The sequence below is a fragment of the Vulpes lagopus genome, chromosome X, assembly GCF_018345385.1.
Source record: "Vulpes lagopus strain Blue_001 chromosome X, ASM1834538v1, whole genome shotgun sequence".
Taxonomy (NCBI): Eukaryota; Metazoa; Chordata; class Mammalia; order Carnivora; family Canidae; genus Vulpes; species Vulpes lagopus.
In genome coordinates, this window is record NC_054848.1 from 30999898 (window position 1) to 31014494 (window position 14597).

The following is a 14597-nucleotide window of genomic DNA, read 5'->3' on the forward strand; positions in this document are numbered from 1 at the left end:
TTCCCTGTGCCTTTGTGATATAAATTTTCAAACCCCATCTTCTCTGAGACCTAAGAGCCATTGTTTGACATGCAAAGTTTAGGGGAAAGTTTTTAATAAAGATAAATAAATAATATGAAAGTATTGAAAAATTGGGCCTATAATGTCCTTTCCACAAATATTAGTAACAACTTGTCTGCATACTATTTGTGTGCGTCCATGTATGATCTAAATGTGAGATATTTTTCTACCTTTAGATGATCTTGCTAAAAATAATTAATAAAAGAGCTCTATTTAGGTGGTTTGAAGGTAAGCACTTGTAAGGATTGGATATTCTAAAACTCAAACTAATCTAAATGTTTTTCAAGTTCACGTGATCTGGGAAAATATTCAGTATAGAAGCTTATTTAGGGTTGTTGGTTTAATTAAAATAAACATGTCTTTAGAGATATCAGCATTAGAGGTATCAGCATTAAAAATAAAACTTTTATTCTGCTTGTGTTTACTAAAAGTCACATAAGTTCACAGTATCTCTGTTGCAAACTTTGTCAGCAAAAAAAAAAAGGTAGAATATTTGACTTTAAAATCTTGTGAAGTTTTGTGGGTAGTCTAAGCATAATTGTTAAGAACAAGTAAATTAAATAGATGTAAGATTAAAAGATTTGTAAGTAAACTTTTAAATAGCTTCCAAAATCTTTGGTATCTTGAGCTATAAAGTCTTACTAAGTTAAATGATGAGTAACATAAATTCATCAATAATCTAGATCATTTCCAAATAAGATAAAATAATGAAACATTAAGTATTGAATATGGTTTATCAACTTTTGCCTTTTTATAGAGAAACTGAAGATAGGGGCACCTGAGTGGCTCAGTGGTTGAGCGTCTGCCTTTGGCTCAGGTCACGATCCCGTGGTCCTGGGATTGAGTCCCATATTGGGCTCCTTGTAGGGAGCCTGTTTCTCCCTCTGCCTATGTCTCTGCCTCTCTATGTCTATCATGAATAAATAAATAAAATCTTTAGCAACAACAACAACAACAAAAAAAAACAAAAGATAAATTTGAGCCCATTAGTAAACATGTTTTATGCTTCACTGAAAGATCATATTATGAAAAAACAGTTCTAAAACTCATTAAATGATGTGGGAAACAAAAGTAGAAGAAAAATATTAAATTTCCTTACAATTTACAGCCCACTGACAAGTCCTTGAAACGGGCAGAGTGACATTCGTCTAGGGACTCAGCTGCCTCGATGTTAATACTTTGCTAAGGGCAAAATGCAATCTTAGACCAGACTTCCAGGATCCTGTAAGTCTACTTTAACATATAAAAATTCCTTTAGAAACTTCCTTTATCTCTACCCCCCCCAAAAAAAATACATGTTGGCAATCATCCTCTAAGCATATGAACTACCGATACATATCTGAAGGGTCTCAAGAGTGAGTTTTTACTAAACAGTAATAAATGACCTTTTCCTAACACTAGCTAGCCTCCTCAGGATCCACAAGGTTTTGGAAACCTTGTGTCTAAAATATGGGAGGCTTACACTCTCCCTAAACCCCTCCCAATCTGAATGTATGTAACAGGCCACTCTTCATGACCCCAGTGAAGCTCTTTCTGCCCACAGATCCTGTCCCCGTGCTTTAATAAAACCATCTTTTTACACTAAAGGTATTTCAGGAATTCTTTCTTGCCCATTGGCGTTGAACCCTAATATTTCTTTCCTACATCATAGAATATATTCATACGTTTGCCAATATAAAGAATTCCGATGTAAGAGTTCACAATTGCTTACTACTTAGTTTTTGGTAGAAATTAACGTTTCTAAGCCTTAAGAATTCTAATATATGTAATCAAGACTACCAGAGGTAAGGAAAAGAACTCTGGTTGTGAGGAAAATAAGATATGTGGTTTTGGTAAGAAAAATAGGAGGAATCAAAATATGTGTTAGTTGAGGGAAATGAAAATAATTTTGTGTTAAAGTGACACTGGTCATTTAAAGAGGAAAAATTAAAAAATAAATAAATAAAGAGTAAAAATTTAGGACAAAATCTGAATGTAGAAAAAGAAATTGTAGAAGGTTTTTGGAGAAAGAATGATAAGATAAATTTAAATAAGTAAATGTGGGGACACCTGGGTGGTTCAGTGGTTAAGTGTCTGCCTTCGGCTCCGGCATGATCCCGGGGTCCTGGGATCGAGTCTTGCATCTGGCTCCCTGCGAGGAGCCTGCTTCTCCCTCTGCCTATGTCTCTGCATCCCTCTGTGTGTCTCATGAATACATAAATAAAACTTAAAGAAAAAATAATAAATAAATGTGTTTTAATTTCCAAAGTACACTGATTCAAAGTTTTTATTTTCTTGTTCTTAAAAGTATGAAGTTCTTTGAAATGTTGATCTGCTCTTACTAGGGGCCAAAGATAGGCAGCCTCAAGATCGGCCACTTTGGCATGAACATTATTTTAAATTAAAAGTAATGAAAACCTAGCTCTTTACCTTCCCCTCAACTGCTTGTATCAGGAAGGGAGCTATTAACAGAGATTCTTATTTACCTAAGAAATGTATTTGCATAATAGGGGAAACTTTGTTTTCCATGCACCTTCCTTCACCTTTTTGCTACTGGTCTCCCCATTTGTATCCTCAGACCCCTATCCCACTCCTTCGTCTATATAAGCATTATGTTGCTTGTTTTTTTTTTTTTGCATTTCCATGTTTATGTGGATTCCCTGTACATATGTACACAGTATTAAATTTGATTTTCTCCTGCTCATCTGTCTCATGACAATTTGATTTTTAGTCCAACTAGAGGGACCTTAAAAGGCAGAGTAAATTCTTCCTCCCTAACACCTTCATAAGAAATTATAAATAAAACTTTTTCTTTAATTTTTAAGTTATCTGCCTAAAACACAATGATTCTGTTTGTTAAAATAATTTCCTATATTTTTCAGGTCTTTGTTTAACAAAACTGAGTCTGAATGTTAAAAGAGCAAAATTTTGCTCACAACTATGTAACCTCTCTTTGCCTTTGATATATTTTATTGTCTCTTTGGTTAAATGGATAATTAAATACTGTTTTTGTAATGATTTGTGATCCTATTCAATCAAATGTTCAAAACTTTTGATATTTTTTCACATACTTCTGAAAATCAGATTTTAACATGAAGTCTTTTGAGCACAATCTAGCCGAAAATTTCCAGCCGACTACTGGAACATTTTAAAAAAAAAATGTGAGGGATGCCTGTGTGGTTAAGTGTCTGAGTGTCTGCCTTTGGCTTAGGACATGATCCCTGAGATCTGGGATTGAGTCCTGCATGGGGCTTCTACATGGAGCCTTTCTCCCTCTGCCTGTGTCTGCACCTCTCTCTCTCTGTGTCTCTCATGAATAAATAAATAAAATCGAAAAAAATTTAAAAATTTTAAAAATGTGAGAAATTAAATAGCCTTATTGGGTATGTTAAATTACAAGGCAACATTGTTCAAGAAGTTATAGTAAACCCTCTTAGATTATATTTATGAAGATATATTAAAATAAATCTTCTAAGAATTATATGAAACTCCTAGCAATCTGATATCTTGGGATATCATTATCTTGAAGTGATATGTGCCAGAAAAATAGCCAAATTTGTCAATTTCATTGTAATGATCTCTAATCATATATGTAACCATGGCTTTATCATATAGGTAACCAAGTCTTTTATCATTTACAGACAGTTATACTTTTACTCAGGTGCCTTTACAAAAACTCCCTGCAGTTTGCTTCACCTTCAATGAGACTCATGGAAAAAAACTCGGAGTACAGGTTTCTGATAATCTTAAGATCATAAACTGAACTAAGTAAAAATTTCTGAAGCTCATAGATAAATTAGAGTGAAGCAGAACAATAATTAATAACACAGATTGAATGAACTGAAGAAGATAACTAAACTTTTTATGACCTCTTGTTTGAAACATTGCTGACTTTTAAAAAATGTTTTATTTTTTTCCAGATTTAAGTAAACTTATTCTCTTAAACAGACTTACAGCAATTTGATAAAATACACCTTTGTGAACAAATTTGAACATTTACTTTTTCTCCCTACGTGAATCCTACAGAGTTCAGAAACTCTCAGACAGAACTCTCATATTTTTATGGCAATATATTTATTTGCATAAGTTCAATAAGAATCTGTTCTCCTTATGACAGGACACAATCGGAAACACAGGTTATTTCACCAAGGCTTTGACTGGTGAATGACATGTACAATCTCAGATATGACCGGATAGCTTTAAAGAACTAAAGTTGACTTTATGGAGCCAATAAAGCCCCTTGGAAATCTCAGCCTGATACCTTGCTTACAGAGGTCCCAGCAGCCTTACCAGGTGAGCAAAGAAGGTCACTTCCTGGGGCACCTGGGTGGCTCAGTGGTTGAGAGGTGCTCTTGGCTAAGGTCGTGATCTGGGGGTCTTGGGATGGAGTCCCACATCAGGCTCCCTACAGGGAGCCTGCTCTTCCCTCTGCCTATGTCTCTGTCTCTCTCTGTGTGTCTCTCATGAATAAATAAATAAAACCTTAAAAAAAAATAGAAGGCCACTTCTGGGCAGGTGCAGGAACCTCAGGATATTTTGGGGACCTCCAAAAAGAGGAATTCATCCAAATCTAAATGTATTACAGGCAAAGTCTGATGGCAAATATTTGGCTTGGCTTTTGGTGTTGAGAGGCTATTAAAATCTCAATCTAGTGATTCTTTATGAAAAATTCCAGCAAAGCAGGCTTTTAAAAGCTTATATAATGAACCACTGTTTTTGTTGCACTTATGCAAATAATCAGGCCATGGGGTTTTTTTGAGTGTGTGTTTTTATATCTATTTTTAAAATTTTTAAAAAGATTGTTTACTTGAGAGAGAAAGGCTACGGTTTTTTGAAATGACTTATTTTGCAAACAAATTTGTGTTAATTTGGCTGTCTTTGTTAAAAATGAGGGTAATTTATAGAGAGAATATATATTTCAATAATATATCTTTGGGGGGGATATTAGATTTTAATACTATTCATTCTAAACTGGACTAGATTCTGATTTCTTCTACTGTGCCCCAATGACTGGCCAGAACTCTCCAAACTAACATTTTGATTTTTCTCCCATTTTTCTGACTTGGAATCATTTGAGAAGTGAAACTGCCTTTTCCCCTGAAGTCCTGCAAACTAAATACAAATGACTTGATGTTAACTTCAGAGAAATCCCCACAATAGCTCATAAATAGATAATCTTCATGCCTATTGCTTAGTAGGCCACTCAGAGATTGCCAGACATTTGAACTACAAACCAGGAAGATCTGTGGGATTGCCACTACTTGCCCTCACTCTATCTGGAGAGGCTTTAAGTCAAGACATCTAGAAGTCTTCTCAATTGGCTACCCTCAGAACTCAGAAACTGGCTTAATGTTTGAAACAATCAATAACCATTATTTTTCTTTTGTCTCCATAGACATACCTTTTATTTAATCCCTGATTACTTGAACCATAGGCCTACCTTTGGGAATACACCTGCATCACTGCCTCCTGAAATAAGTTTGACTGAAGTGACCTACTGTGAGGACTAAGAGATGGTTCAATGAAATAATACTACCTACTAGCTCAACTTTCAATATGTGAAACTTCCGGAAAGTTTCAGAAGAAGGAACTGTAGGGGCTGAAGGTCGGCTGCCCCTATGATGGCTATTTTGACATGAGGATTATTCTGGGCTGAAGGCAATTGAGACCAGTGAACTCAAGAGAAGCTTTTGCCCCTCCCTTAGCCACATAGAGGAATCTAAATGAGAGTTTTTCACAGAATAATGGTTATTAGCAGAGATAAATTTTATTTGGGTGATCCATCTGTATGGCAGGAGAAACATCTAATTTCCAAACATCTGCTCTTCTTACCACCCTGTGAGGTACATTCCTTCCCTTTGAAGTCTCAGAGCCCTACCCCTACTCCTCAGTTCAGGATGACATATATACCTCATTTTGCCTGACTGTCTTTGGAATTTCCATGTCCAGTGGGTTCCCTGTATGTATACTTTAAATTTGATTGTCTCCTGTTAATCTGTCTCTTGTCAATTTGATTCTTATTCCAGCTAGGTGTACCTTGAATGGGACAAGAATTCTTGGTCCTTGTCACTGTTATCCAAGTCATGCTATTCTACTCTATCTGGGCATTAGTGCCATCAGTTTATTCTCATTGGCATGGCTTTTCATTATCGGGATGAAACTTTAATCATATGTAACCTTAGTGAATTTCATTATGACTACCCACCGTCAAATTATTTTTTAAACACATCAATTACCAAATTTTTAATAGTATTGTGCTCAGGGAAGATCTGTTTATCTTCTGTCAATAGCTCTTGTTTGTCAGTCACTACTCTAACCACTATAATAGATTTTCCTGGATTGTATTCAGACTCCTCTTTCAAAAAAACTTTCAAAGTCTTTCCCATAAGGGTTTTCCAAGATTCCCACAGTACCAATAGGATAAATAAGTTACCCCTTATTATAATGAATAATGAACTATACAGTTATGGAGACTTGGAAGTTCAGGAGAGACCTTCTAAATGCCCACCGCAGACTTGACCATTCTTCTAATCTGAATTTAAGAGAAAATGTAACTGCTATCTATGGAGTCTACATTTTGCCATGTGAACTAGAAATCAGACATTTTACTTCATATTTAGCTAGTGGAAACTCTCATGGTGGATAGAGTTCCTAAATACCAAGGAAAGGATAACAATGAGGAAATAAGCAGAATGATCCCTAGTAGAATTTTTCAATATCTACTTTGAGAGCTGTTTAAAGGGCTGAAACAGTTGGTGAGAAAAGGAAAACAGTGGTTTTGAGGGATAAATAACTGGCCAGCAGATGAAAGGCCAGTCCTCTCAGAATGAAAATTATGTACAATAGCAAGGAGGAAATGAAAACAGCAAATATATATATATATATATATATATAGTGAGTATATATATATTTATATACAAATACATTTATATATCTATATAATTACACAGTATATAAATATATCTGCAGAGCTTGACTCCAAATTAATAAAGGTTCATAGAAGCAGCATGTTGTAAAGTCATGATAAGAGGCAGATTTAAGGCAGGGAAATACCACTCATGTAATGTTTTAAAACCCTAAAACCATCAAAGCAGATAAAGAATGAAGAGAGAGTAGGGACTGGGCAGTGTGAATCTGGACTTGTTGGAAAGGTGCTCATCTAACTAGAGATGAAGAGTTTTGATCTCAGTCTTCTGAGCAGCATCTTGGTTTCACAAATGAAGAAATTTAAAACCTAGAGTGGTTAGAGACGCCTAACCTGAGTTAGGCCTGAGTGGCTCAGCGGCTGAGCCCCTCTGCCTTGGACTCAGGGCCTGATTCTGGGGTCCTGGGATCCAGCCCCGCTTGGGGCTCCCCACAGGGAGCCTGCTTCTCCCTCTGCCAATGTCTCTGCCTCTCTGTGTCTCTCATGAATGAATAAATAAAATCTTTTTAAAATCCCCCCAAATCTAGAGTGGTTAACAAAACTTGTAAAGCTTCTGTACTCAGTATGTGTTCCCTGGACCTGCCGCGTTCGAATCACCTGGAACCTTGTTACAAATAGAGATTCTTAGGTCCTGCCCCAGATCTACTGAAACAAAATCTGCATTTTAACAAAAGACCCAGAGGATTGCTCCGACAGTTTTAGTTACGAGAGCCTAAAGGCCGAGGAGCAGGACACCCAGGGGGCCTGACTCTGCTTCCATTGAATTCCTCCGTTACTGTTACATTTTGCCGCTTTAGGAGACTCCGTGGGCACATCACTTCCACAGCTCTTTAAGCTTTGTCTTGAGAGAGGTCCAGGAAACGCCCACCCCCCAGGGCCATCTTACAATTCTGTTAGGCCATGAGAAAGTGAGAAGGCTCTGGGATTTGGGCAGTCCTAGAACGTTTGCAGCTTCCCTGGCGACAGCTGCGATCCCTGCGTTCTTTCCCCCGACGCCAGCGTTCTCCATTCGCGAAAGCGACTCACAAAGTTTAGGCGGCACCGGGGGGTGGAGCTGGGCGAGCGCGCGGCGTCCGTCGGTTGCCTAGCGACGGCGTCCGCGCGGGCCCTCTGTAGGTCCAGTCGGCTGCCGTTTGCGGGTCACCCAGGGGGCCACCATGGAGGCCGAGAGGGGCTCCCTGGTCCCCCGGGACGGGGAGGCTCTAAAGAAGGAGGTGCAGCTGCGGGTGACCCCTTCGGAGGTGAAGTTCCTGGACGCGCTGGCCGGGAGGGTGTACCGCCTCCCACTTACCGTGCACAATCTCGGCCGTTCCAACCAGAAAATCCGGTTTCAGGAGCCCCTCAAGCCACAGGTAACACACTGGGGGGTGCTGGAGCAGGACCTCAGGAGAGTGGGGGCTCCGAGAACGCCTCCCCACCTTGGGGGGGGGGCGCCGCTTTGTCCGAGAGAGGCCGTCCGGCTCCTGCGGGAGTGGGGGCAGGATTGACCTTCCCCGGAGCGAGCGGCGATTTAGGTGTCCGTGTTGACGTGTGCTAGCCTTTTTGTTTTGTTTTGCTTTGCCTTGTTTTGTGAGTGTTGTGGTTTGGGGAGACAGGGTGAGGGAAAGTCGACCTGGAACCTCCCAAGTTCATCCTTCTGGGTTTGGAAAGAGGGGAGAGGGGGTCCCGTGTCTGTGTCCCAACAGCGCAGAATTTATGCTTACACACTGCAGAGTCACATCCACAAAATGCTCTATTCACTACCCTTTGAATCATGAAGCGCCTGAGATACTCTAGGAGAGTGGAAAGGTTTATTATTTTGTAGTCTAACAGTTTTTGAACACCTACTATGTAATAGGCAGTAGGTGTGAGGAATATAACATGAATGAGGGTAGACAGCCCTACCCTCAGAGGACTTAGAAACTGGGGGAGGGGGGTGTCGGTACAGGTCATCAGCAAAATTAATGTTCTGAGACGCTGTCCCCATCTTCTGATTTCATAGTGGACAGAATTCCATCTTGGGGTGCCTGCGTGGCTGAGTCAGTTAAGGTTCTGCCTTCGGCTCAAGTTAGGATCCTGGGATAGAGCCCCCTCTGCCCTCCTTCCCCCACCCCCCACGCTCTTTCCCTCTCTATCTCAAATAAATAAATAAAATCTTAAATCAGTACAGTGGTCACTCCCGTGGTGTGATTATTCCAGGTACTTAAGGGAACATTCTAGAGTGGTGGAAATATTCTACGATTTGACACAAATGGTGGCTACATGGGTGTGTTTATATAAAAATTCATCAAACTTTACCTTTGAGATTTGTGTATTAGGTAAATGGTACGTCAATTTTTTTAAGTGTACAAAGTAGAACATGAAAGGCCTTTTTCTTGCTGTTCTAATCACTACTATACATTCTCCTATGTGTATACAAATATGTCATTTTAACCAAAAGATCGTAGATACTTTTCTATTTCTGTACCTATAAGTCCAGCTGCATTCAATACTATTTATCATTAGGAATGTTCCACTAAAAAATCAACTTATTTATCACTTACATGTCAAAAATTCTTATCCTTTCCTATATCAAGTCTCCTGATAACAGGTGATCATAGTAAACATTCACTCATACACATGATCTAAAATAAGAGTGAGATTGAGATACGATTTTTTTTTATTATTATCTATTTGAGAAAGCACACGCAGGGAGGAGAGGTAAAAGCTGGCTTCCCGCAGAGCAGGGAGCCCCACGCTGATCAGGGAGCTACACTGCAGAGTTGGGTCTCAGGATCCCACAATCATGACCTGAACCGAAGGCAGATGCTTAACTGACTGAACCCCCCAGGCGCCCCTAGACTCCTTTTTCTTTGACCCATGTTTTCATTCCCACCTCCTGCAAGAATCACCCTTTTCCAAAGCTCACCCATCTTTGAGGGTCTAAGTGAGTTCTCTTTTACTCTCTAAATCTCATCATATTATCTCCAAATTATTTCTTCTTTACTGGATACCAGTTGAATTAATAAACATTTATTATAGTTTGGACTTGGGTCCCCATGATGTCTAGTAATGTTAGTTTTACCTCAGTGCCTCCTACCTTTAGCTCCTAGGTAGGGATGGTGCCTTATACACCTTTGTGTTAAGCTCAGAGGACTCAGCAACTTGTAGTTTGACCAGGAGCACATGCTGCTGAAGCCCTGGTTTTCCTTTTTTTTTTTTAATTTTTAAAAATTATTTATTTGAAACGATTTTATTTTAGAGTGAGCATGAGCAGGGGAGGGGCAGAGGGCAAAGAAGAAGCAGACTCCCCACTGAGCAGGAAGCCCCACATGGGGCTCCATCCCAGCACCCCAGGATCATGACCCAAGCTGAAGGCAGACAGTTAATGGGCCGAGCAACCCAGGCTCCCCATCCCGGTTTTTCTTCTTGAAGATACAGCTTCTTTAAAGATAGTCACACCCAATTTGTGTACTTCTAACACTCCAAGGCTTATGCAGGGAATAATTGATCGCTTGTCTTCTTGCTGTTATGTAATTGCAGGGGGTTTGAGAGTTGGACTGTGATGGTTTTAAGGTATCAGAAGTTTACTGGAAGTATGAAGCTTTCAGACTGTTCAACAAAATCACTCCATTGCCCTATGTCCTTCATTGCTGGAAAGTACTCCTTAGACTCAGCCTGGCATTTTGAAAAGCTCTGAATAATTAATTTCAACAGACCTCCCTTGTTACTGATTGAAGCTCTTTGCCCAGCAAGGGTAGCTTATTAGTTGCCTGCTGGGAGACTATTTTGCTTGTTCTTTTTTTTTTTTTTTTTTTTTTTTTTAAGATTCTATTTATTTGAGAGAGAGAAAGCATGAGCAGGGGAATGGGCAGAGAGGGAGAAGCAGACTCCCCACTGAGCAGGGAGCCTTACTGAGCCAGCCAGGTGCCCCTATTTTGCTTAATTCTTTTCTCTGTTTGCATCTGAGATATTCTTGCCCCCACAGGGAGCACCTTACTTTCTCATCTTTCACAACCATTCTCTAAACCTAAGCCAAGTACACTCCTTTCTGGCCCATAATAATCATGTTTTTTTCATGGATTTCCATTACTTATGTCTCATTTACCCATAAGACAATTAATTAGTCCTTGGCTTGTATTATTTAACTTTCTAGAGGTATATAGTCTACTTCCTTAAGGAGATTATATATTCAGGAGAGGGACTTTTTCTAGTTGTGGGGAAAGAGCTTACACTTTAGAGTCAGATAGATGTGTGATTTGAATCCTCACTGTCAGAGTGACATTAGACATTAATTAACTTCTACAAGTCCCAGTTTCCTCATCTATATTCTGGGAGCCTTAACATCAGCCTTATAGGACTGCAGAACTATATGGTGTGAGATAAGAGATGGAGAATGCTTGACTTTGGGCAGCCCTGGTGACTCAGCGGTTTAGTGCCGCCTTCAGTCCAGGGCCTGATCCTGGAGACCGGGGATCGAGTCCCACGTCAGGCTCCCTGCATGGAGCCTGCTTCTCCCTCTGCCTGTGCCTCTGCCTCTCTGTCTCTCATGAATAAGTAAATAAAATTTAGAAAAATTGCTTGACCTATTGAGAGCCCAACACATAGTATCTCTTTCTACCTTCATATTTTTCCTGGAGTCTAGCAAATGGTTTACAAGAATGAAAGTGTTGGAGAAAATAAGGAATAAAACCTCCTTATTCTATTCAGTTTTTGTTTTTGTTTTTGTTTTTAATGCATTAGAGACACAGAGAGAGGCAGAGACATAGGCAGAGAGAGAAGCAAGACCCTGGGATCATGACCTGAGCCAAAGGCATATGCTCAACCACTGAGCCACCCAGGTGCCCTATTCATTTTTTATATTTCCTCCAGATTATGGATTCTAAGTCCCCATGCAAAAACTATCTAAAATGCTATATGGGGGTGTCTGGGAGGCTCAGTTGGTTAACTGTCTGCCTTCAGCTCAGGTCGTGATCCTGGAGTTGCAGGACTGAGCACTCCCCATAGGACTCCCTGCTCAACGGGGAGTCTGCTTCTCCCTCCCCCTCTGCCTTTACCCCTAGTCCTGCTCTCTCTCTCAAATAAATAAAATCTTTTAAAAATGCTATATGTATATGTGTATACATACATATGTATATATGTAAATATGTGTGTGTTATGTATATATATAGATGATTGAGCAACATTTTTGTTAGATTGCTCTCCCTTTTTTCTCTATTTAAGTACCTCAGACTTCGAAAGGAGTCTATGAGCATTTACATGATTCTCACCTGACTGCATTGTCAGTTTCAGTCCATGTACTGCTTTTTTTTAAAGAGTTTTTATTTATTTATTCATGAGACAGAGAGAGAGGCAGAGAAATAGGCAGAGGGAGAAGCAGGCTTCTTGCAGGGAGCCCGATACGGGACTCGATCTCCGGACTGGGATCTTGCCTTGAGCCAAAGGCAGACACTCAACCGCTGAGCCACCCAGGTGTCCCTCAGTCCATGTTCTGTTAAAAGCATATCTGCAGGATCTAGAATCTGACACATTCATATATGATAATTAAGTCTTTTCCTTTAGGGAAGGAATATTGTCTATGTATTGACCTAACTCTTGACCTAATTCATTGACCTAATTCTTGAAATAATGTATACTTCTAACTGCTGTTGCTCACATTATTTCCGTATTAGGAGTTAAGATGTTTCATTTGATTTTTTTTTCCTTCCACTAAAGTTCAAATTGATGTTGACCAATCTGGATAAAGCACTTGCTTCCGGACTTCAGATGACAGCGATGGTGGAATACCATCCAGATAAAGATGAAGACACTTTTGACCAGCTACTTATTTCAATAGGAAATAAAACAATAGAGATCCCTCTAATTGGGTATGTATTCTCCATATTTTATGCTGACGTTTTCAGCATTCTTCAAATGAAAATAAGGGTCAAAGTAATATTTTGTATTTTCTCTGGACAATAGGGCTTGTTTTATCCATAGTTTCCTTACAGCCAAACTTAAAGGACAAATTTTTAAGAAACTGTGGTGTTTAAAACAAATGGAGGACTGGTTTTCTGATATTTTTAATTTTTAAAAAAAATTTACTTAAAGATTTATTTATTTTACAGAGAGAGAGCGAGTGAGCGAGCATGGGGGTGGGGAAAGGCATAGGAAGAAGGAGAGAGAGAATCTCCAGCAGACTCTCTGCTGAGCCCACAACTGGGCTCAATACCATGACTCTGATATAACCCGAGCCAAAATCAAGAGCCACTCAACTAATTGGGCCACCCAGGTACCTCTATTTACTTATTTAGTTTAGAGAGAGCTATTTACTTATTTAGTTTAGAGAGAGAGAGCTAGGGCACATGCAAGCAGGGTAGGGGCAGAGGGAGAGAGAGGGAGAGAATATCCAGCAGACTTCCTGCTGAGCATGGAGCCTTTCCTGCGGGACTCAATACCATGACCCTGAGATCATGACCCTGAGCCTAAATCAAGATTCCAACAACACATGGAGACACCCAGGTACCCCAAGCTTTCTGGTATTTTTAAATAAAAACATTAAATAATTGCATGTATTCTGTTTTTTCCCCTTGGCTCACATCCTATTTTATTTCTACCGTGTTTTTTGGTACCTTTGATGGCAAAACTTATTAAATAAAGCTCTATTACTGTCTTTACAGTCTCACATTCTACTCTCACTTCAAAACCCCAGACAGGTTGTCTTCCTGAGCTTTCCAGTGAATTACCTCTTGCGTGTTGCCAATCTGTTGGTAATTCCTGTCTTTACCTTACTCCATTTCTCAGCAGCATTTGACACTATTAACCATTATTGCCTTCTTGTGCCACTTTATTCTCTTGACTTCCTTGATACTATACTTTTTCAATGGCTGCTCCTTCTCATCTTACTTTTCTTTGTTTTATTGAAATGCAATTGACACAAAGCATTGTACAAGTTTAAGTTAGCATGTTGGTGTGATATATTTATATATTGCAATATGATTACCACTCTAAGGTGAGCTAATACCCCTATCACATTACATAGTCACCATTTCTTTTTTGTGGTGGGAGCAATTAAGATCTAATCTCCTTGTAACATTGAAGTTTATAATATGATGTTGTTGACTATAATCACTATGTTGCACATTAGCTTTCCAGGACTTATTTATCTACTAGTTCCCTATTTGTATCCTTGCCCAACATCTCCCCAATTTCCCCACGCCCTAGGCTCTGGTAACCACCATTCTACTCTCTATTTTTATGATGACTATATTCTTAAATGGATTGTGAACTTGTATCCATAATTTAATTTAATTATTGCCATGATTACTTCACTTAATTTTAAATAATGCAGATGTTTAACTTAAAAAAATCTAAATTGTACTCTTTTGAGATTGGTTGAAAAATGTGGACTGATATAATGAATATAACACAGAAGTGACTACAGTTGACCCTTGAACAATGTAGGAGTTAGAGCTGCCAATCCTCGTGCAATTGAAAATCTGTGTATTAACATTTGACTCTCCCTACTAATAGCCTACTGTTGACTAGAAGTCTTATTGATAACAGTCAGTTAAGACATATTGTATATGTTATATGTCTTATATACTGTAATTTTACAATAAAATAAGCTAGAGAAAAGAAAATTTTAAGAAAATCATAAGGAAGAGAAAATGCATTTATAGTACTGTATTATAAA

The 14597-nt window shown here is 39.0% G+C and overlaps 1 protein-coding gene across 6 annotated transcripts in view; it reads left to right on the forward strand.

The window, feature by feature from the left end:
* The first annotated feature begins 8087 nt into the window (after positions 1-8087).
* CFAP47 (cilia and flagella associated protein 47) overlaps positions 8088-14597 on the forward strand; it is a 492283-nt gene continuing 485773 nt past the window's right edge. For 5 of the 6 annotated variants that reach the window (XM_041740236.1, XM_041740239.1, XM_041740237.1 and 2 more), the window contains exons 1-2: positions 8088-8316; positions 12638-12789. In XM_041740236.1, coding sequence (XP_041596170.1) covers positions 8122-8316; positions 12638-12789 — 347 coding nt within the window. In that variant the 5' untranslated portion in view covers positions 8088-8121. The remainder of the gene's footprint in view (positions 8317-12637; positions 12790-14597) is intronic. The other variant, XM_041740240.1, reaches the window with a different exon arrangement.